The 25826-nt window shown below is 35.3% G+C and overlaps 1 protein-coding gene across 6 annotated transcripts in view; it reads left to right on the plus strand.

Annotated features, from left to right (window-relative positions):
* Positions 1 to 25826, plus strand: part of SOX5 (SRY-box transcription factor 5) — a 977646-nt gene that overhangs the window by 842206 nt on the left and 109614 nt on the right. For 3 of the 6 annotated variants that reach the window (XM_080810710.1, XM_080810708.1, XM_080810712.1), the window contains one exon: positions 11213 to 11333. In XM_080810710.1, the coding sequence (XP_080666836.1) occupies positions 11213 to 11333 (121 nt within the window). Of the gene's footprint in view, positions 1 to 11209; positions 11334 to 25826 lie in introns of all 6 variants that reach the window. The other 3 variants (XM_080810707.1, XM_080810711.1, XM_080810709.1) reach the window with 1 other exon arrangement.

Consider the following 25826-nt stretch of genomic DNA (forward strand, 5'->3'; position numbering starts at 1 on the left):
CATTCTTTAGTCGCATATCAAAGAACTTTTTTCTATTTTCTACCAAAATAGGCAACAAAGACTCACAGTTTAAGATCTGTAGGGATTTTTAGGGTGGCAATTCCTGTATTAAATATTCTATGATATGCCAGGTACTATATTCTATTACATCTCTGTTTTTCTGATTAATTTTCAGAGTATTAAGGTAGTATGTATACACATTGAAAATTTAAAAAACAGTGTGGACAGAAAAATATAAAGCAAAATAAATTGTAATACGAAGAGGAAAATCAAAGTCAAAATGTTACCTTTACTATAAAAATCTCATAAAACATAATAGAATTTTATCTTTTAAAGATAATTTAAATGTGATCCTTTTTTATGCTGAGCAAATATATGGAAATTAATATTGATGGTGTTTTTGTACTGTATTCATATAAATCAGTATTTTTATTTCAGAAAATTATTATGTTTTTGTTTTATTTTTTTTTTATAATTGAGAAGACTCAAAAATTTAAGTTCTAGACATGGCTCTAGTTTTGGCTTGTGTCATCATGGGTAAATCTCCAAATTATTTGTTTTCCTTTCCAATTTCCTTATTAAAATTGAAATAACAACACCTCACCTGCTGATCTCCAAGAGGCAGGATAAAGTATAAATGAACTAATTTATGTACAAGAGCTTTATAAAAATACAAAACATTATTCTAATATTGGACATGACTTTTTCAAAGCTCATTTAACCTTGCTTTAGGTAGTAGTGAAGGTGTTGGTTTTCTAATGTGATCTTTTAAAGTTTATTCATTTTTTTTTTTTAATCGAGATACAGCTCACATTTCATTAAATTCACCCTTTTTTGAAGCATACATTTCAGTGCTTTTTAGTATAGTCCTGGTGTTTTGTAACCATTCCCACTGTCTAATTCCGGAACATTTTCATCACTCCAAAAAGAAACCCTGTACACATTAGCAGTCACTAACCCTCCCCACAACATGATAATTTTTTGAGGTGTAATATTTAAAGAACTTATGTTGAACTGAGATTTATGTTGCATGAGGAAAAAAACACTAATAATCTATTATAGGCCATCGAGCAAAACATCATAAATCATAAATCAATAAATAGTGAATTTTATTAAGTTTTCTAATGATGATGTCCTGAGAAATATAATTGAAAAATATATTTCATGTTGCCCATTATATTTTATGTTGTCTTTCATTTGCATGTAGATGACAATTGACATAGTAATGCATGATATAAAATAAGATTGTATTAGTGTTTGCGAAGCCTGATTCTGTTCATGCGAACAGAGAACCATGCACCCTCACGTGAACTAGGCTGTTTGGTTGTCAGGAGCCATGATAAGTAATACAAATAGTCACACACATTTGAGGAAACAAATAGAGTTGATTATAAAAGAAGACTTTGGTTTTATCAAGTAACAGCTATCGAGCTACGCAAAATATTGCCTTTAAGAAACAAATGATAATGTAATCCTAAATAATGAATCATATGAGATGTTTTAATCATTGCCTTTTAATTCGGCTCAAAATCGTCCCTGGCAAATGAAATGACTGTTTTTCCCATACTCTTTCACAATTGCTTTCTTATTTAACACCATATTTTTGCCACCCTCGAGTTTCTATGATTATCAACTTTTAAAATAGAGATTTTTTTCCCTTAAGTCAGCAAATATACTTTGTTTAAGCATGTTGTATACTTATAAGAAATGCTATCGTTTTGCTTGATAGGAATTTAATGTATATTAACATGGTGCTTCATAAGAATGTAATGCTTAAATTTCGAAAATAAATAACTGGTACTATTAAACAAGAAAACCATACAAGTGAAACCTGCATAGTACTAAGAATGAAATTTTATGGCCTTAAAGTGACAGAGGTCTTAATTCTACATCACTGGAAAGTGGTTGTGTGCCAGTAACAATGCCAAGAATAAACACATCGTGCAAAAGTAAAAATGCAATAGTGAAATGAGCCATTGAAAGGAAGAGTCAGTGACCATATAATATTTCAGTTTCTATTATATCTAGTAGCAATCTGGCTAAAAAGAAATGACAGTTGCCCTGAAGGAAATAAAGTGGAGGTATTATTGCAGTAGTAGTTTGGAAAGAAAATTGCACTGTGTCTTGACTGGATTATTTCTCTATCCTTGCAAACTATCTCCACCTCTCTGTGGTGCTGCTTCTTGCCTTCTTTATACAAATTGAGTTTGTATCATCTAAACTCATAGGGCCCAGGGGCCCTTCAGCAACAGAGAGGAGGAGAAAAGGGGGAATTAGAAAAAGAAACCGTGACAGGCAGTTTTGAAAAGAAAAGCAATTTTCCTTGTGGATCTCTTCCTAAATAGGAGTCCTTCAATGCAATATTTTGCTTCTGCAGAGCAGTCAGTCAGAATCAAGTGCATGCTTGTGCTGTTTTGTGGGCTTGGCATTGACAGGTTTTATTTAGGAGGGGTGGGAATGCAGGGGGATTGGATGTGGCAAAGTTAGTAGTTTGGCTCTATCAGCCCTGGAGGCAGAGTTAGCACTTGCGATGGGACAAAAGTATTTGTAGTCATCAGATAACTTTGCAGTCAGCTTCAATAGCATCACTCCTTTCTTTTTTTTTTTTTCCCCTACTTTTTTTTCTACTTTTTTTTTTTTTTAACTTTGGCAGCCAAGCTCTTAGTAGAACCATCTGTCTTTCTATTAGTATTTTTGAGGCCTGTTTTGAAGCCACTTTGCTTGGCAAAGTCACTTTCATCCTTGGAAACGATTTTTAAAAAAAGTTCTGTGGCTTTTTGCCGAAGAAGAGTACTATGTAAAAAAAATCCACATGGCTGTTCATTTTTGTTCTAAAAGAATATGGCTACTTTGTCTTTGTCTTGAATCACATGAAATTAGAGGTGATACAACCCCAGTGTGGCTGTTGGGAAGTGAGAAGCAGGCATTGCAATTTTAGCACAGTTTTTATGTCCCTGCGTCTCTTGATGAGATTTTCTTTAGTCTTCCTAGTAGATTAATTGGAAGATAAATGGAGGCCTTTATTCTTCATTTTCGGGTAGTTTTTTTCATTCCTAAAGATCATTGCAATGGGTAGGATAAACTGACAAATCTCCTTTCTGGTCTATGAAATGAAAAATCACAAACTGTTAGTGGTCATTGACGATCCCATGCCTCTTCTCACTAATGATAGAAAGTGAGCTTTGTCATCCTGGTTACTCCGGTTTGGGTAATTATCTCCTGCCTACCTAAACGCCTCTTGTAATCTCATTTGGATATTATCTTCTTCATTTTCTCCAAAACTAGTGTGTAGTGTCCCTGTGTGCTTCTAAACAGCTGCCGTGTTCCCCACTGAAGGTGGCTGAATTTCACTTGTAGGTGAACGGATCCCTAAAGATGTCGTGTGCTTGAACACGACAGTACTCATCTCACTGAACTCTTGAGGAACATTTGAAAGTTTTAGATTTTGCATTTGATTTGTAATTGTGAGGACTTAAATCATGTAGCTGCCTTTTATTTTAACATTTGTATATGTAGTTTAAGTAAAGCTACCACTCTAACTTCCTGTTGTTGGAGCTCTCACACAAACTGCTCTTTGACATCCTGGAGTCCCTCTAGGTATTTGATTCCTCTATTTTTCCCAACTAGTAATGCCTTCCAGACCTCTCTTCCTGGGATAGAACCCGAAGCCCATCACTACTCAAAAGCCACCTTTGGTTTCCTCATGATGTTGACTTGCTGAAGTTCCCCCAATCTCTTCCTCTTTCCCAACCTGGATGCTAGAATTCACCTTCTCTGCTGCTCATCCACAGTGACAGGCTCTGAGAAGGACCACAGGAAAGGGAAGACTCACAGCATCCTCATGCACGACATCTCTCCTAAGGCTTTAGCATCCTCTATCATTCCTTTAAGTGTCCATGGTTTACTTTCTTTTTCATTTCTTTCAGTGACAATCCCATACTCTCTTTCCCCTGCTGAACTCCCTATTCAATCCCCATCTCTCTCATTTGGGGCATATAACCTTGCCTTCATCACTGAGGAAAGTTCTTTCCTCAGGCCTGATTTTCTTTACCTTCTCATTTCCCTTTGCCTAAAACATAGCTGCTTACATCCCCTCAAATAACACCATTCCTCAGGGCCCAGAGAATGCGTTGTTACTCTCATTCAAAACTAATCCCTACATGTTGATTTGCCTTTCAGCGTCCTCTGGAATTCTGGTCCACCAGTTAGTTTCTCTCTTTCTTACATTCAAAATTCTCAATTTCTATTTGCTCCTTTCAGTCAATAAATGTGCTGAAAACACTACTACCTTAATAAAGTCAGTGCATCCCTAGGTAGCTGCTGTCAGAGTCTCTCCTAACTTCTCCTTGAACCTTCTCTAAACAATAGTCGACATTGGTGTCTCCTCATTCAGACTGCAAACTTTTGCAGTATGGTTCTACCCTCTGTTGTGATGGAATTGATGTTGTAAGATTCATCACTATCCTCTAATTAACAATTCTAGAATACATTATTATTTTTCTCTGAAATACTCTTTCTGCTACATGCCCACTTTTAGTCACTAACTCAACCTTGAAATTCCATTGGTTTTTGTGACACTGTACTCAGGATTTTCTTTATTATTCTCTTACCTCTCCACTTGTGGATTCATCTTCCTCTGCCCATCCTTGAGCTATTGTTGTGACCAAGATGATTTTAAGCTGTCTCTTTTTATACTTTAGACCCTCTCCAGATTGTTTAGTTCACTCTATCAACTGGTGATTCATCAGACTGTAACCTCTAAAGATCTCTTCCCTGGCTTCAGACTGAAGCCTTATCTATGAACAAGGTATCTCCAAGAGAATAGTATTTAGGCACTTCAAACACATCATATGCAAAACCATATTCATTTATTTTTCCGTGAAAACTATCACTACCCATCTGTGCTTTTTTTCTGGTATAAATAGTTACATAAACTAGATACCTGAGAGTTATATTTGATTCTGTCCTTTTATTCATATATACATATATATATATCTATATATACACATATATACACATACACACACATATATATAATAAGTATATATAAATACTTTAGGTACATGGACTTGTTACATACCCACACATACATAACCTCCCCCATTATCAACAGCTTTCATTAAAAAATATATATATTTCTTGGCTTTTTCTCCTTATTCCTAACCCTCTTATTACTGATCAAGCTCTCATAATGTATTGCCCAGTTGAGTCTATTATCTTACTACCTGCCCACTTCCTATCTTGTCTCTACACTTGGTCTTTCAAATTCCTTCTCCATATAACCATCATAGTATTCTACCTAACTTACTTGACATCCCTCAGTGTTGCCCCAGAGCCTACATGGGGAATTTCATGCTTCTTACCTTATACACAAACTAATTCAGATAGACCTTCTCACCACTGCTTCCCTCTTACCTTTTTTACTATCCCAGATGGCATCCCCTTCACACAATGCTTTTTCTTGTCCTATTTCTTTGCTCATGACTTATCCTTTGCTTAGAAATATTTTCCTACACTCCCATCTCTTTGCTTGGCCAACTCCTACTTATCCATTCAGACCCTGTACCCGTGTACCTATCTCCATGAGGCTCACCTTGCTTTCTCCTGGCTGTTAGGAATCTCCTGTCTGTGCTTCCAGAATATCCTATACAAGTGTCTGTTGTTGAATTAATGGCAGTGTATTATAGTTACCTATCCATTCGCCCCACCAAACTGACCCGGAACTCCTAGAAAGCAGGCATCATCATATGTGAAGTCATCTTTGTATCCCTGGTTACCAAAAAAGTGCACATTCTGCTTAGTGAAAATGTTGATTGAATGAATAAACTCATAAACAGAGCCATGTGACTGAAAGCTAAATGAATAATTTGAAGTATCTGGTTGATATATTAGTATATTCAGGGAGTCACCAAAGGGTTTGCCATAGAGTATCTACATAAAATTGAGAATATTTAACTATGAATAATTGGTAAGTATTAACTTGGTTTTTTACAAATATGGTAAAGTGGCTGGTTTGTGTTGGATTCTTAAGATTTTTGAGGGCAAGATTGCACTATATGATAAAATTATAAAAAATGTTAAAACATAATATGCCGTCTTAAAGGAAGTAGCCTCTTAAATTTATTGTGGTAGTTATTATTCTAACCAGTGAATAACATGCTACCTATTAAAAGGACTAAAATTTTGTGACAAAACAATTTTATTGAAACTTAATTATAAATGTCACACATTTTAAACCTTAATTAGAAGCTTAAAAGGAATTCCATGCATTAAGTCAAAGAAAATAAATGAAGTTAATAGTGAATAGGATTTGGAAATATTCAAAACTGTAAATATGTGTGAATTACTACCCCTCTAAGAAACTAGTTTTAGAATTTTTCAGAAAACATTACACAGTTTTAATGTGATGTGTCCTTTTCTCCAAAAAGGTGACCAAATTTCAGTAGCAATAAACTGAAAATTAGTTAAGATATAGCAGGAATACAATTGGCACTCATTATTGGCACTAGTTATGTTCTATAAAGTTGACATGAATGCTGAGTTAGCAAATATCAAACAGTCATTCCTGGGGAAAGTACAGTTAGGTTCCTCAGAGCCTTTGGTCACACCATTTTCATCACCTGATCGACACATAACCTTGTTTTATGTATGTTTCTTTTTAAAGACACCTTGTTAATATTTATTATTGATTTTATATGCATTTTAAATGGTGAAATCACCAACAAAATGTCTTACTTCTTTGAACATGTCTGTGAGTGACTGCAGGAGCACTGCTACAAGTAAATTTGGGTGTAGGGAGGTGACAAATTTTAGTGAGTAGGCAAATTTGCACATATAGATTCTACAAATAATGAGCAACTGTATTTTGAGATGCATTTTTAGTTGCATATGTGGATTAGCCACACATTTTGGATTATATTTATTTTACTGTTTCTCAACCTCAAAACTCTATTTTTCTATATATGTGGATCTTGGAAAATTTAGACACTGAAAGAAATTATAAAACTAAAGCAAAATGCATTTCCATAATTGTAATAAGACAAAAGGTTCAGAATACACAGAGTTTTAAAAGCACTGGAATTCATTACCATATATCACTTAGAATTTTCAAATTTTTACTTGAAAAATTAGTTAAATTATTAGGGTTTAAGTGATTTACCTGGATAAAAACTGTCACACACAAATAGTCTATGTGCACACAAAAACTAGCTAAACAATATAACAAGAAAACAAGAAAACCTTCCCTTTATAAATATATTTCAAGATTTTGTATTTTTATTTAGAGAGAGAGGGAGAGTATAGGATCTGGGAGGGGGCACAAGGAGAGGGAGAGAGAGAGAATCCCAAGCAGACTCTGCACTGAGTGCAGAGCGAGACGTGGCGCTCAATCCCACAATCCTGAGATCATGAACTGAGCCGAAACCAGGAGTTGGACACTTAACTGACTGAGCACCTAGACACCCCAGAAATAAAAGTATTTTTAAACAAACTTAAAAATAAAATTACCCAAAATTTACAAGAGTTATATGAAGCAAAACAAGATTTGAATCAATTAAAAGATAAGGCCTGCTGTTGGCTATCAAGCCATCAGGTTAATGAATTCAAATAGAAATTCCATATCCTAAAATTAATGTGGAAAAATAAATATTAAAAAATCCAGGAAATATTTGATAAAGAAAATAGTAATGATAGAGTAGTAACTTTACCTATTATTAAAACATACTGGAAAGGTATAATTAAACAACATGATATTAGAATATGATAGGCAGACATATCTGTCCATTACAGAAATATGTAATAAATTTCTAGTATATCTGGATTACTCTTCTATTTCTTCATGCATGCACAATTCTAAGACTCATGGACATATTGTAATGTGACTATTTAGCTGTGCCTTAAAAATAAGAACACAAAGCAGTACTTTATGCTGTCATTCTTCTTTGGTGAAATGGGATTCTTTTCTGGTCAGTAAGCAACTGTTACCCAGAGGCCTTTTGTGGACATTGGGAGTTGGTGCACAAAGATGTACTTTAAAAGATGGGACTATGTAACTCATTCTTCTTCTTTATTCATGAATTATCTATCTATCTATCTATCTATCTATCTAATAGTTTTGGCTGCTGTGCTAAGCTCTAGAGGTACAGGAATAAGTTACAACCTCTTTCCTAAATAAGCTCGTAGGTCATCAGGGAGACTTGAGTTATACAAGTAACTATTATTCAATACAGTAAGCATTGTATTAGCTTTATGAGGTTAAAAGAAGTAACAGTTCTTTCTGCCTGAAAATTGGCACCACAAGAAAGAAGAGCTGCACAGGCAAACACATTATGTGGGTCTCAAAAGCCTTTGAAAAATAAGTAGAATTTTGCCAAGAAGAAAAGGAAAAGAGAAATCACTCAAAACAGAGGAGAAAAATACTTTTGAACACACTCAGGCATGGAAAAACACCGAGTATGCAAGGAACTCTTCGTGGTCCTTTGAGGCAAGAGTAGAGGATCTGAAGAGCAACATATCTGGAAAGACAGACTGAGGACAAATTGTGAAGAATCTTGAATACCGTACTGAGGGATTTGGTTGTTCTTCTCTAGATAAAGGCAAACCATCACAAGTTTCTCACAAAAGAGTCATATAAAAACAGATAAAAGACTCAATTAGAAGGAATTTTATGGGCCATCTAGCTTAATATCTGGTTCTACCTGCCGGGCCCCAGAACCTCTAAGAGTCAGGCCGTCTCCCCTCCAACAGCTTACATACCTGAAGGCGCTCTGTAACTCAAGGCAAAACAGGAAGGAGACAAAAAGATTTGTCGACAGTGACTGAAAGCATTCTTTAAGACAGTACTTCTCAAATCTGGATGCTCACTGGCATCATCAGGAGAACTTTAAAAAATGCTCATGGCTGGGTCTCACCTCTATTGATTCAGACTCAGCTGGCGTGGGAAGCAGTCTGGGCATTGAGAATTTTTCAGAGCTTGCCAGGTGATTCTAATATGCATTCAAGTTTGAGAACTCCTGCAGTCAAACAAGAACCTATTGTTTCTACAATTCTGGAAGTTATTTTTTCCCCAAATTTTAAGGTATCTGAAATTTGGGTACTTCTTATAATCCTTACATGCCTTTCATTTGAAGTCCCTTTCTTCTTCCCTCTAAAATGCTGCTGTTAAATTTATTTGGACATCGTAGAACCGATGGTACCTTCAAAGGGAGGAGATGTGCTGTACACAATATGATAATTTACAAACAACGAAGTAGAAAATACATACGGGAGCTGATTCGCTCTTTGTTTCTTTCTTGTCCGTTCTGCCTGGTGTCCTCTTGCACTAAACGTGCACCCATGCCGTTTTGCCTTCGGATGTCTATCTCTTGTTTTAGACCACTTATTCCTACAAACTTGTTCAATTTGCACTAATTTTGAGTCTTTAATCAATTGCTTTCCATTGGTTTCTACGTAAGGTATATCTTTCCTCCAATATGCTCAAAAATTGTTGGCTGTAGTGATCTCAATCTTAGAAGCTAACCTTAAGACACTGTCTCTTTGTATTCCTGTTTTGTTGTCATTCCTTTTTAGTTTCACTCTGGTGGCAGTGATAGGTTTAAAATCCTTTTGGCTAAAAGAAATGCTTTCCAATTTGGAGCCATTGCTGAAAGCAGATCTCTCATCCTTGTAGTGCTTATGTTTTTCTCTGTCTCGGTCTCTGTGTCTCTTTCCCCCTCCCTCCCACCTTTTTCTCAGACATTTCCCCACCCAAACCACAGTGCACACTCAACAACCAAAATCTCAGAAATAGCTCAGAGCTTTACTGTGAAAGATGAAATAATGGGCAAACTGAAGGTAGACTTTTAAAGTGAGAAACGATGAGCTCTGTGAGAATCACCCGTGCCCCAAGAATGTTCAGTGCCAATGAGAGAAAGGGAAAACAAGTCTGAGAGAAGGCTCAGTGTTGCTGTTAGGATTCAGAACTGAGTGAATTTGCAATCTTTTCTGGGTTTTGTCTTTTTTTTGTTTTTTGGGTTTTTTTGTTTTTATCATTGTGCCCACTGTAATGTAATGGGCAGATGTTACATTGAATCTTGCTTTTCTTGTTCACTCTTCTTTCCCTGCTGATAAGCTCATTTTCTTGTGCATAGTGGTGTTAATTAAATATTTTCCAAATGACTCAATTAATGCACGGGAAGGGAAGAGTAAGGGAGAATGAAGTGTCAGATATGTGATTTTTAGTATGATCCTAAATTCTTGGTCATATATTTAGTGACAAACACTAACCAATAATCCTATTCACTAGGGCAATCTTGCTTAATTAAATATTTGGGGGGAAAAGCCAACTTATTTTAGTGATGACAACTTTTCCATTAATCACTAATGTCATATTGCTGCAGAAATGACTATATTAGGTTATATTTCTAGAAATCTCTGCTCAGTTCAAAGAAGATAGTGATTCTGTTGTGCTCAGTTATTTATTTACTGATGTGAACCCCATATTCTGAGAGTGACATAAGCAAATTAATGTGTATTCCAAAGATGGCAACCAAAACAGAGACCTAGTGGTTTGAGGGGTGTTTCAACTGATTGTAAAAAGATAGATGAAGATAAAAGTATAACACAGAACAAGATTCCAGGGACTGGGTTTTAGACCTAATCTAACTGTCCCATTCCTTGGCTGTGGATGAGTCTCTTCTCTTTTGGCCCTGGTTACCTTTTTATAAACAAAGGGGAAAGTCTTAGTGACTCTCTAAGTTTCTTTGCCAGCTCTTTTGTTCAAAAAAATTACAATATTATGTGAACATGACAATTATCTTCAAATAATGAAAAGCTAGTTATACATAAGATGATACCAGTTTGGCTAAGTTTGTTTCAGAAGGTAGCATCCTCCCTAACCGGATTTACGGAAGGAGATTTTAGTTCAACCTAAGGGTGATTTTTTAACCATTATTACATTAGGGCAATAAGAAAAGGTTTTCTTGTATGAAGTAGTGGTACTTCATGTAGGATATCTAGGGAAATTATTCCTTAGGTTAGAAAGTAAATTTGGTAACACTTTCCAACTATAGTGTACTCTAATTTTCCTAAGGCATGACCTCAGGCCCAGTGTATGGGCTTGTACTCCAGTACATTTGAATTGAATAAATGGTTTTCTTTATCATAACGTAAGGAGGGTGGGAAGCATGGAGCACCAAAACTTCGTCTCTTTGATTCTCTCTATAACGTTCAGCAGGTTCAAGGTCAACTGCCGCCATTAATGATTCCCGTGTTCCCTCCTGATCAACGGACTCTGGCTGCAGCTGCCCAGCAAGGATTCCTCCTTCCTCCAGGCTTCAGCTATAAGGCTGGATGTAGTAAGTACCATTGATTTTCCATTTGGGAGTGGGTGGAGGGCATGGCTTTAAATTAGGCAATTTAATATTCCTGCCACACCAAGAAATGAGATCACCCATATAGCATTTTTATTTTAAAGAAGAAATGCACAGAAAGTATAGAAAAGGATTTATGTTGGTATTTAAAAGAACTTAGGTTATTTCTGTGCTTCTGAAGCCAATAGTTGCTCTTTATATTTCAGTTTCATAACTTCCACTTCCAGTGTATTTTTATAATATGAATATAATTTTCAGGTTCAGTTTGTTTTTGCAAAGATAAGATAGGAATATGCTTTTCAATTGCTTTGCATTGCTTTTTAAGATAAACTCAAGTTTCTTAATATGAATTAGTTGGCCTTTTATTATCTATATCCTCCCTATATTTATAGCCTAATTTCTCAGTAGTCTTCCTTCAGTTCTTAGACCAAACCATACTCTTTCTTGACTCTGGACTTACAATGTCAATGTTTATTCTCCTCAACAATCTAAATGCCTTCCAACTCAGATCAGAGAAAACTTGCCTGACCTAGTTAGATCCCTTTCTCCTAGTTCCTTTGGATCCTGTGTTTTTTCTCTTTTATTTTAATTCTAAGTTCTATGAGGGCAGGTACTGATTCTTATTCATTATTATACCTAAACTTTTAGTACAACATTCCATTACCTGTTGATTGAATGAATGAAGGAATGACCACCTCATTACAAACACTACAAGGACATTTTTACACTATGTGGGGTATTAGGTTAAGATAACTGTTTATATAACTTATTACATCTAGATGTCTGTGATTTTATGACTTCTTTTTTACCAGAATTGAAAATGTATACTGTTAGTTTGGGAAACAGTCTAGTACTTCACTTTCTAAAATTTAAATAGCCAAATGCCAACCATAATCTGTTAAATAAAAATCATAGCAGGGGGCCCACGGGTGGCTCAGTGGGTTAAAGCCTCTGCTTTCAGCTCAGGTCATGATCCCAGGGTCCTGGAATCAAGTCCCACATCGGGTTCTCTGCTCAGCAGGAGCCTGCTTACCCCTCTCTCTCTCTGCCTGCTTCTCTGCCTACTTGTGATCTCCGTCTATCAAATAAGTAAATAAAATCTTTAAAAAAAAAATCATAGCAAATTCCAAAGAGAGCCTAGACTGCTAAGCAACATATCTTGTAGAACCTTATTACCATGGCCATAAAAAATATGGAGAAGGCAAGTTTATTGAAATATTTTCATTAATAAAAGTAGAACATAATTGAAAACAATTAATGGAATATCATCTTTTAGCTATTCGTATAGAATATTATTTTGTAAAACCCAGTATATTTGGGCTCATTTATATGTTAATAAATTGCCCCATTAACATCTTGCTATGCTTCAGTACTTTCTGCATCTGAGAAATTCTGTCCAGTGTTCTAGAAATCAGATCTAAGCTTCCTGTCAAATGATGTTTTGAATTTTCACATTTTAAATTTATTCCCAGTCTTTGAACCTTTCTTTGTATAATATTGAAGAAATGGGATATAATTTTTTAAATACACAAAGCCATTTGAGAGGAGTAGATTGCAACTACGGAGTCTAGATAAAAGTGAACTGAACTCAGGACTATAAAAATTCACACTTGTATGGTATTTGCGGTTTTTATACTCTTTATGCACATCTTTCTCTTGACTTCAGTTTCATATGTTTTAAGACAGTGTTCTCACTCTGGATCCTGAATTTATTAATTTCGTATTATTTCCACATCATTCTAACTTTGTAGATTGATTCGTCCGGAAACACCAACATGTTTTTACAATTAAGGGCTATATTTATATTCTAAATATATAATTATAAGAATAATTTAAATTCTAAATACAGAATTTTAAACTCTGTTGTTATATTAACTTCTGAGTTTTTAATCATAAAATATTTTTTGTTTTGTTTTGTTTCCATTTTCCTAAGGAATTACTATTCACATTAAACACATGTTGCCAATGTGTTTTTTGGTAACCTTGGTTACTAAAGTGGAAGAAAAAAAGACACTTTTAAAAAATCGTCAGTTGTCTCAGACTGCACCTGCAATATATACATATAGACTAGTTCTGTTTTCCAGAAAGAAATTTTTTTTAAGCAACTGTAGAAATAAGTCCCATTAGCAAATATTGTGCTGAAGAGAAAACCATATTGAGTATGAACAATAGTGTAACTCGAGGCCTGGAAAAGGTCAAGAACACCTCTACCTCACTCCCATTTGACAGAGCTGGCATACTAGATTTGTTCAGTGTTAATGTGATGTGGCATGGAGAAATTTTTCCCTTTCTAAAATTGTTCATATATTAACCATTTGATATTTATATCTTTGGTGCTTCAAATTATAAATAATACCATTTTTTTTTGTAACCTTGGAAATAAAATAGAATAAAGCCTTTACAGCTGCTGGCAAGCTTGAAACTAGCATCCTGCCAGACTCTAAAACTAAGAAGCCTGTAGCAAAAGAAAGTACCACTCTTGTTGATACTCCAGCACTTTGAGTCAGTTTGGGTGGAATCAGTAAATAGTCCAGACTGTTCCTCCCTAATCACATTTCAGGAAAGAACAGAGACAGGGAAGGACACAAATCTTGCCATCTCTCTTTAATGGGCTTTCTTATTACTGTCCACCATGTGTGACTTCTCTGCTCGTCAGTTATTTTAGAGTATTATTAGGTAGTTCTCAATGAAAGAGGATGACCAACTCATCCTGATATGAGTTTCAAGTAAATATGAAACATGTATTTGGTGGTATCAAAAACTCAAATGCTTTTCATCAATCCACTCAAAGAAGGTATCAATGATAATTTTTTCTGTTTAGACTATGTGACTTGATAAAATAAATAAAATAAAAATCTCTGGAACAACATAAGAAAGTTAAAATGTTCTCAACAGGGAAAAAAAAGAAATAAAAACATAAGTTGGGGGCTGCTGGGTGGCTCATTTGGTGAAGTGGCCAACTCTTGATTTTGGCTCAGATCGTTCCTGGAATCCAGCCCTGCTGCAGGTGGCAGGCACCGTACTCGGCAGGAAGTCTGCCTCAGGATTCTCTCTCTCCTTCTCCCTCTGCCCCTCCCCCTGCTTTCTCATTCTCCCGCTCTAAAATAAATAATAAATCTTAAAAAAAAGTTGGGGGAACCTGACTGTCATCGATTGAGTTAATATCTTCTGTTTTCCAAAGAGGGAGGAAGCTTTCAGTTGGACATAAAAATATTTTCTCTTTGAGAAATGTAATGGTAGAAATATGGCATGGAATGGGGACCACAGAATGGAGTTGCTGGATTCTCTCTTAACTGCTAGAATGAATATCAGTAAACAATAGAAGAGTAAATTAATAGCAGTACAGCTGAAGAATTCAGAACAAATCATCCAGATAGAAAAGAATCTTTAAAGAATGTTGTAGTCCACTCTTAATCCATGAATATGTAAATAAATTCACAATTATTGATGTAGTATTATCAGAATCTCAGATTCTCGTCTGGCATTTGCTATTAATGAAATCAAGCATGAAACCACACTTATTCATGGATCCATATCTAGTTATTCCTTTTCCTACTTATTTCTTAGTATCTGAAAATACCTCCAAATTTCTAAGGAGGTAAAAATAATGGTGCATTATTAAACTGAGCATTTTCAATATATGTAATAACTTGAAAACAATTATGTAAAAACACTGATTTGATCAATCAACTCCATTCACAGACCATTCCATTCAAGGAAAGAAATTAATGAAATAATCTGTATATTTAACTTGACAGTTCTATAAAAACTTTCAATTAAGTTGCTATGTGTAGACACACCCCAGTTTTTATATTGCATAATTAAAAATCCCAATTTTTTTTTTTTGAGAGAGAGAGCATATGTGCTTGCGTGCATCCAAGTGGAGATGGGGGTGAAGGGCAGAGGGAGAGGGAGAGAAGGAACCTTAAGCAGACTCCATGCTGAGCTGGACTCAGGGCTCTATCTCAGGACCCTGAGATCATGACCTGAGCTGAAATCAAAAGTCTGACACTCAACCAACTGAGTCATCCAGGTGCCCCCAAAATTCTAATTTTAAATTATATTTGTAGGTACCTGCTCATTTTAATCAGAAAGCAGTCGTTAACTTTCTTGAAATAAATTTTAAAACTAAATAAGCTTCAAATGCTGAATAATAAAATAAGTGGTGTACAAATGAATTGGTTAAAATACACTTTGGGTGGTTGAAGAGTCTAAGGACATGGTCCCTTTGCCTCTGCTAGAAAATCTGACTGAAATCGTAACCTCTTAACAAAGGGCTCCAACTTGTGGACCACAAAACTTGTTTCAGGTAGATAGTTTTGAAATAAAATGTACACCCTTTTGACACCTACACAATAGTTTCATGTTGGGAAGAAGGCACCCACTTTTGTGTTTGCTCATCATGGAAAAAAAATCTAACAAAATTCAAAATAATTTTGAATGTGTATGTTGGTTTTAGCATATTAAACTTGAGAGAAACTTTTGAGATAAGGTGGTTGAAAGTCATAAGTTTGGTTAATACCACTTTCAACTGACTCCAATTTCCAGTTCTCTTTCCATAACACATGGCCTCCTTGCACCCCACCCTCAAGGTTAAATGCTGTTCCTTCAGAACATGTAGTTTATAGGCAGAAATGAGAGGAATAGATGTTTCTCTTTGTACTAATAACTACAGTCCTCTGCCCCTCTCCTTTCTGTTTGGGTGTAAAATTTCTAGTCATATAATTCTAATAGCTGCCTTAGAAATTTTTGACAGGAACACATTTTATGTGGAAATAAAAAAAATCTACAGGAAGGCAATCCAATAAAATAACCCATTTTCTATATACAGTATAAAACAAACAGTTGTAAAAGAGTTGGCTCAAGAGTTTAGTCCAAAGTGTCAAATCGAATGTGTCACATAGCTACAGATAGAATCTTTCCCCATAGATGGGCATGTGCCTCGTGCTAAGGTTCCCTAACTGTGTGCTAAGGTACTAGGGTGCTTTTGCTAATCCACAGGGACATACAGCATGTTGTAAAATTTCAGGGAAAATACAGAGACATCTGTCAGACACTACATAAACCTTAGGTTTTGGACCTTACTACTTAACAAAATGATGGAGGATTTAGGTATTTCTTTTGCTCTCAGGTGCCATGAAAAAATTATTGAGCCACTGGTGGTGCCTGAATCCAAGAAATTTTAGGAACTTTTGGCCTAGTCTAGTCTATACTCATTTAAAAACCCATTATGACCTTTTTTACTAGAAAGTTATTGGTGTTGACCTATCATATTATAACCACCTGTGCTTACGGGTTATGGGTAATATTATATAGATAAGCAATTAATTTGATTAATTGATTAATTGTATAGATAAGCAATTGATTAATTTTATTAATTGATTAATTTGTCTATGCCAGTTGATTCCCGTGTCTATATGATCTCAAACATTTAATTGTTTTGTCTGTTTTGATGTAATTAACCCAGTGTCAAGGAGGCAATTACTAGTTGAAAGGCACTTGGAATGAGAGAGCATGGACTTGGAATCAAGTTTTGCCTTGTTCTGCTACTTTGATTGTCCTTGGGCAGCTTACTGAGCTTCAGTTTCCTTATCTATAATATGGATTAATAACACCCATTTTACTGAATTGTTACAGAGCTTAAGCAGAATTATATATGGAGTAGTGCCTAGCATTGTGCCAGCAAAACACAGATCCTGTTTCAAAAGAAAAAAAAAAAAAAAAAGGATTCTGAAACCACACTTGGCAATTAATTCCATTGCGTATCCTAGCTAGGATCACATTCATTCTGCCACACCTGAACGACGCTTCCTCTGACTGGGAAAATAGAATTATTTAGAGAAAGGTATTACAGTGCTGAAGGAAACCATTTGTCTCATGTAGATACAAACTTAACCTTAACTATTTACATCACAGTCACCAAACTTTAACTTTACTGTTGTCATTTTCCCTTTGTATATTTATCAAAGCTCATGTTGGAAAAGATCATGTGACTGAAAATGTATTTAGTCATTGTTTTGGCTGTATGAAACTGGAAATATATCTTAACACGTTGATTAATTTTTCAGAAATGTGCTAAATAAAATAGCCATATAGAGTTACTGATTGAAATATTTAATTGCCTTATGAGATTAGCTTAAATAAATAGAAGTCGATGAGCCAAGCTTAATAAACTTAAAATATGCTGTATTTATTCTTCATCAGTTTTCTGAACAGTATTTCCGCTTCCAATAAAAAAGGAAACTCTCAGTTAATTAGTTCCTCATACACCACAATAAAATTAATGTTTAGGAGTTAAATACCATAAACTTCCTCAGGCATATTTGCTGATGTGTTCCTGTTTTTGGTTAATGTCACATGTTTCATTGTTTAATGGGGATATCATGTGGGTTCCATTATATCTCTCTTGTGTAAAGGGTCCATGTGTCTGGCATTTTAGGAGACTGCATGCTAATTTCTGATTTAACTGTGTCAGCTGTGTCAGCTGACATACAGGTCATTGACAATCAGTGCTGAAACAATCACCAAATCACAAGCTAAAAACCATTGACATGGTACGCTTTTATCAAACTGACAAAATAGGAAACATGTGTTGTCAGGATCACATACTGTAGGTTCTTTGTACATAAGCAGAGAGAAGAGGTTATAATCAGATATTCGGGCTCCTGTGTTTGTGTGTTTTAAAATTATTGTGATCTGCTCCTCTTTTTATCCTTTTCCCCTGAAACATCTTATGAACCAATGACTTTGGGTGAACCTGGCTTTGTTGTAGAGCTTAGTAAATATAGATATGATACGATATATGATATGATATGATTTGTTATACATTTATTATATAAATATATATAATTAGTACTATCAGTAAAAATATATATGTAAATATATACATATATATATTTACCTATATTTTTTAAAGAATTGCTGTTGTACCTAAACAGCCAATTATTTAAATTCCTACCTGTAAGAAGTAAGATTGGTGGCTTAAAAATATGAGATGATTAAAAAGTAAAGAGAACTGAGTGCAGAAATGTATATAACATTCCACGATTTTATGGTGTCAGCCACCCCCCAATTCTCGTGGGAAAGATGTTCCAGGTCAATAAAATGTGTTTTTTTTTCTAAAAGGTAGTTTATAATGTTTTTACAAAATTTGTCACTGAGAAAGGGAAGATGTACATGTCTTCATTGTGACAAAGTGTCATAACTTGGTATAAAAATAATAGCTTATATTGTACCTTATTGTTTATAAAACATAGACATATAATTAATTTTTAAGCATCATAACTCTGTGAGATGATAACTGAGCTATGTTAGTAAATAGTGTTTGATCCAGCCCCCCCCCACACACACTCTACCAACAAAATACATATACAAGCAAACAGAAAAAGCAAAGGCCCTTTTTTCAATAAATTCCTCAGATTTTACTAGACTATAAATATATATTTAATCTTTTAATCCATCTTGTTTATTTTTTTAACACTTAAGAACATGAGCATGCCATTCATTTGAAATATAAACCCATTTGGGTCAGTATTTTCTTTTTTTTTTTTTTTTTTTAAAGATTTTATTTATTTATTTGACAGATAGAGATCGCAAGTAGGCAGAGAGGCAGGCAGAGAGAGGAGGAAGCAGGCTCTCTGCCGAGCAGAGAGCCCAATGTGGGGCTCGATCCCAGGACCCTGGGATCATGACCCGAGCCGAAGGCAGAGGCTTTAACCCACTGAGCCACCCAGGTGCCCCTGGGTCAGTATTTTCTTTTTGACCTGATTCTTGATCATATAGATTCGTCAAAGGGAATGAGTGTTTGGCGAATGACACACTGTGCTTTCAACCAAGGGGCCTCAAAAGGTGGTGTTGATCATATATGAATTTGCCATTGTCCAGCCTACCTCTCAGAATTCTAAATTCATATTTTTTTGGCCACGGCCAACATGGAATCTCATCTCGGTAGCAGGCTGAAACAAAGGTCATCAGACTGAAGTATGAGCCCAGGAGAGCAATGCATTATTTTACTTGAATAAATGTAACTGTCGGTGATACCGATGTTTCTCTTCTCCAGTATGCGTGTTCTTTCACTGTAAAAAACTCCATTAGAAGGCAACCTTTAGTCATGAGGTTGATAGGAAAATATGGAAGCAGGAAAAGTTGTTAACAAAACAGGGGAAGAGAGCATTTAATTCTAACTCTACAGTAGATGCCTATTTTCTACGAGGACTGAAGAAGTCATGCTCTTGGAATACCATGTGGAATTAGACACTGTATTAGTCTTAGCTACTGTAAAAGACTAAAATGATACTTACCTAGTAGTCCAAACACTGCTCCCATGGTAGCTCCGTGATAGTAGATCCCAGGGTGTTGTCTTATTTATTTATTACATTACCTTCCACAAACCGTGGCTCCTGTCTCACGGTCTTGGATATCTTCCCCAGCTACCGTATCTACATTCCAGGCAGCAGAAAGGGCAGAAGCAGAGAGAACTACAGCTATTTTTAAAATAGTACTATTTCCCTAATAATTTATTTTGGCTCTATGTTCAAAGAGTATTTTCTTAAACCTATTTATATAGTCAGCTCATAACAACCCTTCACATTTTTTCCTAATATATTAAAGATAGCGCTTGCTGACTACACAAACCTCAAACAATGTAGAAGTATAGAAAACAGAAACTAAAAATTATCTGTCTACACTCATATACTCCTATAATCCACTCCCCAGAGGTTATCACTGCTAACAATTTGGTACTTATTTTCCCAGAAATATAGATATATCTAGGTATAGATATAAACAGACATACATATTTACATCTATTTATATGTAGATATGATATGTAATATGTATGATGTGAACATATTTGTAGGTTGTAACATGTATGCTGTGATACATAAATACTGTGTATTTGATACATACTACATAATATATAATGTATGTGAGGGTAAATGTTATAAATACAAAAAAAATCATGTCCATCTTTTCTTTCTCCTACTTTTAGGTCTCACTTATCTTGCATCATATCTCATTAAGCTGGATTACCATATTTTATTTGCATTCGCCACTAATGAATATTTAATTTTGTCTACAATATTTGCAGTTAAATAATCCTAAGGTAAACATTTTGTGTGCACATATTTGCCCCAAATGAATATTTCATGTAGCCAGTTCTATTCCCAGTATATGGCATTTTACTTTTAGTTACTTGTTCCTTTTTGAACATTTTTCATGAGACATTGCCTCTAAATGCCGATGCCCTCCTAGTTAGTTAATGGAAAGTCTAAAACTTTGAAAATTGACTGGTATGAGTCAAGCTATAAATAAGCATCAATGAGACTTGTAATCCAAAACTATTAATTGTCTGGATTTAATAAATTCTGTTAGGAAAAAAAATTAAACAAGATATCAAAAGACCTCAGTAGTCACAATTCCATTTCATATCATTCTGTGCCCTTACGTAGGCTAGTCATTTTCTTCTTTGTGCCTTAGCTTTTTAATCTTTAAGATAACTACACTAATGTCTGCTCTACCCACTTCATAAGGAGATTGTAAAACTAGGTGGGAGAATGTATGCATTTCTCAGGAATTTAAATTATTATATAAATATAACATATAATTATTATTATTAAATGTATAAGTCTGTTTTGAACATTTAGGATGTGACATAATGAAAAGAATTCAGGAGTTGATTCTAGGCCACTACACGTCTGACCAAGACCTTTGCATTATTTGGTTTTCATTTTTTAGGGGAGGGATATTCCATAATATTTCTTAATTTTCAGAGGTCTAAAATGTAGCATTCTAGTAGAATGACTTCTGGACCAGAAGTCATCCCAAATGTATAGCTCCTAGCCTTATTGTTTTAGGGTTAGGAAACTTCTTGTTCTCAACCTGCAGATCACAGACTCTGGATACATTCCAGGAGGAAGGACATCAATGATAGAGAGAAAAGTGGAAAGACTATTAAAGGTGTCAAAAAATGAAGTGCTTGCTAAACCTTATTATTAAAAGTGGAAAATAAAAGAGAAATAACATTTGATTTGGTCCTAAGTGGCTTATACCAATGCACCCCTTCTAAATCACCACTTTCACATGCCTGAATCATTTGGGTGCTTTTCTTTGTGCCATTTATATCCTCATAAGACACAGAAGCAAAATGTAGACACAGTAGTCTAATGTAGGTTCAGATATAGAAGCTGTTCCCTAATTAATGATTCTCTTCAAGCAGCTTAAAATGAATTATCGTGCAATGGCTTAAGTGATGCCTTAGTAGAAATACTGGAATACAGGAGGAAAAGGAAATTTCTTTGATTCATTGTCACCTTTTCAGGGATACTCAGATTTCTTAGATAATTAACCCAGGAATTTTCATTAGAGCTAGAATTCATTTAATTTATGGGCATAGAGGTGAAGAAAGAATGCTCTATCTTGTTTAATCAGAAATGTCTTCCTATTTTGGGGGGGTGCTTCTTAAAAAGTTTATCATCTCTAGATAACTGGGCAACTATTAATTAAGTAGAATAAAGTTTTCATTTGCCATGCTCCATTTAAAAGACATAAAAATATTTCTTATTTTTAAACATCCTTTCCTGGAAAAGTTAGCCTGTGACAAAGCAGTAAAGAACTAACAATTACCTCAAAATATCTTCTTTTAAATAGATATTTTGGGGCACCTGGGTGGCTCAGTGGGTTAAAACCTCTGCCTTGAGCTCAGGTCATGATCTCAGGGTCCTGGGATCAAGCCCCACACCGGGCTCTCTGCTCAGCAGGGAGCCTGCCTCCCCCTCTCTCTCTGCCTGCCTCTCTGCCTACTTGTGATTTCTGTCTGTCAAATAAATAAATAAAAAATCTTTAAATAGATATTTAGTCAGACAAGAGATAATTATTAATTTTACTTTCTCAAATAAAAGTCATATGAAATATTTATATTTGTTACTTATTTTATGAGAGTTTACTCTAAAATATTAAATATTATTAGCATTCCTTATGAGAAGTTTCAAGGATTAAAGTCTTATACTATTCTAGCAAATCAATAAAAGCTTTACAGTTTTACAGTTTTCTGCAACTGGAAACCCCTTTATCTAAGCTTGTGTAGGCCATATTAATTGTTCTGAACTTCTTGTATTCCACAAGATGATTTTGTGGAATTGTTATAAATTTAACTTACCTAAAAGGTGGAGAGGGAGGAGGTATAGCTGAGCTTATTGCCATGAAAAGCAAAGTTCACCTCGCTTGGATTTCAGAGAGTCTAAGGTAATTTGAACAATCACGTTGATGAAAGATTGGGTTTTGGTCATTCGTTTGCATATAACGTCTTTTCTGGTAAACACCTTGACCATGCTCAGGTGCTTTAATGACATCATAATAATGATTTCTTGTTAGTGAACAGAAATTATTTTAAGATTTAAGAAATTAATATTATTTACTTTTAAATATTCAAGATATAAGTTGCTTTAAAATCCAAATTTACAAAAGAGACAGATTATGGAATATTATAAAAGAATTATTTGATAAATGAAAATATTTAATAGAAGATTCTTTACCTCTTCTGGGTCCATACTTCCTTATATCCCCAAACTCAATGCTTCCCTTTCCCTCTACTTCCTATTGCACTTTTGTATCATTGGTAGATGATCTAACACATCGTTATTGTTTGAATTAAACCCTATACAGAAACTAATTTGTTTCTTATTTGTATAATTATTTGCCCACAACCTGTTTCTTCTACTAAATTGTAAGCTTTTGATATGGGAAGAGTGGTCGTCTGTGTTTGATATTTGTTAATTTCTTAATTAAATAAATTTTCTTCTCTTATTCAGTCAATAAACATTTTAACAGCCTGTGGTATGTTTTTAACTGTTTTTAACAGTTCTCCTGTGCAGAGAACTGGGGATTTAAAGATGGGTAAGACATCATCTCTGCCTTTAGGATGCTCATAGTTTATTTGGGTAGAACGAGAGATGTCATATGACAGACATATGCCTACAATTTTAATAGAAGTCAGGGGAAAGGGAGTGAATTCAAATTTAAGAGAGGTGGAAAGTGTCAAGAAAGGCTTCTTGGAGTGGGGTCCCCTAAGTCAAATTCCAGAGGACGAAGGGCCACAAAGCAATTGTGAGAGTGGAGGATACAGAAACAATGTTCCAAACAGAACAAAGTAGCCTGGATGAAGTCCGGGATGCAAGAGACAGAATAGGGTGTACATGAATCTATAAATAGTTGTGTATTAAGAGGAAATTATAAAGCAAGACGTGACAAGTTGAGTAGCATGAGGACATAAGAAGAGACAACTTAGGGGTGTTATTTATACCCTGTATATGCTAGGGGAACTGGAAAACCATCAGAGGCCTCTCATCCTACTTTTCAGCTCATCCATTGATTCATTCCACGGATGTGGACATCTGTCGCCCACCAGGCACTGCGGCTCTTGGACTTCTCTTGTCTTGTCTAGTCTTACTGTTTTACTGAAGACCGAACACAAGCCCAGCCCTTTCTTCCTCCGATTCTTTTTTCAGTGACTTGAGTTCCAATAAATCCTTCCTTTCTTTGATAATTACTGCCTTTCTCATTCTCATTTGATTTTAATCATGTGGCTTTATTTCATGTTTGGTGTCTGTGTGTCTTATTTTTGTAATCGAAAGTGTCATGAAGGCAAGGACTATGTACCTTTTATGTCTTTGTGTCCTCCACATAGTATTAGATACATATCAGTTGAACAAACACTACAAGAATATACCTATTTGAAAATTGAAGTCTGTATTTGCATAGTGTTCTAAAAATCGTGATGATGTTTTCTAAAACAATTTTTTTTTTCTGAAGTCCTGGGTGTGTGTGTGTGTGTGTGTGTGTGTGTAATGAGAATAATAATCAATCTGCAGTACTGAGTTGTGGAGAGTAAATGGGATTTTATACACACACGTAAATATGTTCATATATACAGAAATTATATGTATATTTATATATGTAAAACATTTTAGTAGAGTACTAAAAGTCAACAAAAAATAGTTGCCCACATTTCAAATCAGTAGGAGAATAATGAATTACTCAAAAAATGTTGTTGGAGCACCTGAATAACTATTTGAATAAAAAATTATTCATTCTTGGGGCTCCTAGGTGGCTCAGTGGGTTAAAGCATCTGCCTTCGGCTCAGGTCAGGGATCGAGCTCATCCGGCTCTCAGCTCTGCAGGGAGCCTGCTTCCTCCTCTCTCTGTCTCTGCCTGCCTCTCTGCCTACTTGTGATCTCTGTCAAATAAATAAATAAAATCTAAGAAAAAATTACTAAAAAAATTATTCATTCTTTAAACCATGTGTTAAAAGCCCAAACTGTAACTTTTTCTTCTTTTTTTTCTCTTGTATCTCTTTTCTCCCATCAAATTGGTCATCAAGTCTGTCTCCTGATCATTCCTTCCTCTTTTTCCCTTATGATTAGTTTAGGCCACTATCATTTACCACTTGATTTACTGCATTGGTATTTAACAAGTCTGTTTGTCTCCAGTCTCTCCCTCTTTCAATCGATCTTATCCCTTGCCACAAAATTGATCTATAGAAGACACATATCAGACTATGTCACTTTCCTGCTTAAAATCTTTCAGTGACTTCACATTGCCTTCAAAGTGAAACACAAGACCTTGTAAGATATGTGTTCTACCTACTTCTTTAGCTACAGAGCTTACCCTTCCCTTACTGCATCAGAAACACTGAGAATATTAAAATATCCCCAGAAGTAGGGGTTGGTAAAGGATAGTGGTTATGGTTAGCACCATCCTATCAATGGCAGGGGGCTCCTTCCAAGGAGAAGGAACCTACCAATTCATCTTTTGGCCCATGAGCTGAAAGAAAGCAACTTTCTTCCAGAGTCCAATCCAGAGTGTCTTGTTTGACCTCATTTTTTTCTTAGATTCCTACAGAGCTACCTCCACCTGGAAGTTAGAATGGTAAGAGCAGGGTGTTTTAAGTCATGATCTGAGTAGATGATTAATTAGAGCAAATTAGTACTGAATGGTGGATGCTTACTGTGGGACTCTCTAGCAAATAGAAGACATGGAAAGTAGGTGGTAAGATAGTCCTGAAAGGTCATGCGGTAGTAAACGTAGTCATTTTTAAAGAGACATTTCAACAAATAACGCTTCCTGACACTGTCTCCAAGTTAAGTTGTTCTTTTCCTGAGGTTTCCAGAATACCTTCTATGCCACCTTCTAGTTTGCTCATTGTATCATTGGTTTGGCTTAAATGTTTATCCCCCTCATTGGATCAGGAACTCGTCTAGGGCTGGGGTTGTCTGTGTCTGTGTGTATGGATACTAATTTTTGTATTTCCCAGCACCGAGAGAAGGCAATCTGGTATTGGTCAAGGAAGCAAAACCAAAAACAAAGAAACAAAAATCCATGGAGGGCTAATAAAGGAATGAGTCTCCTTATTTCAGTGAAGAGAATGCCATAAAATTTCCCAGAACATTTATATTAGTTCCGTGGATGAAAGGGTGTATGTCC

This window comes from Martes martes (genome assembly GCF_963455335.1).
Source record: "Martes martes genome assembly, chromosome: 8".
NCBI classification, from domain to species: Eukaryota; Metazoa; Chordata; class Mammalia; order Carnivora; family Mustelidae; genus Martes; species Martes martes.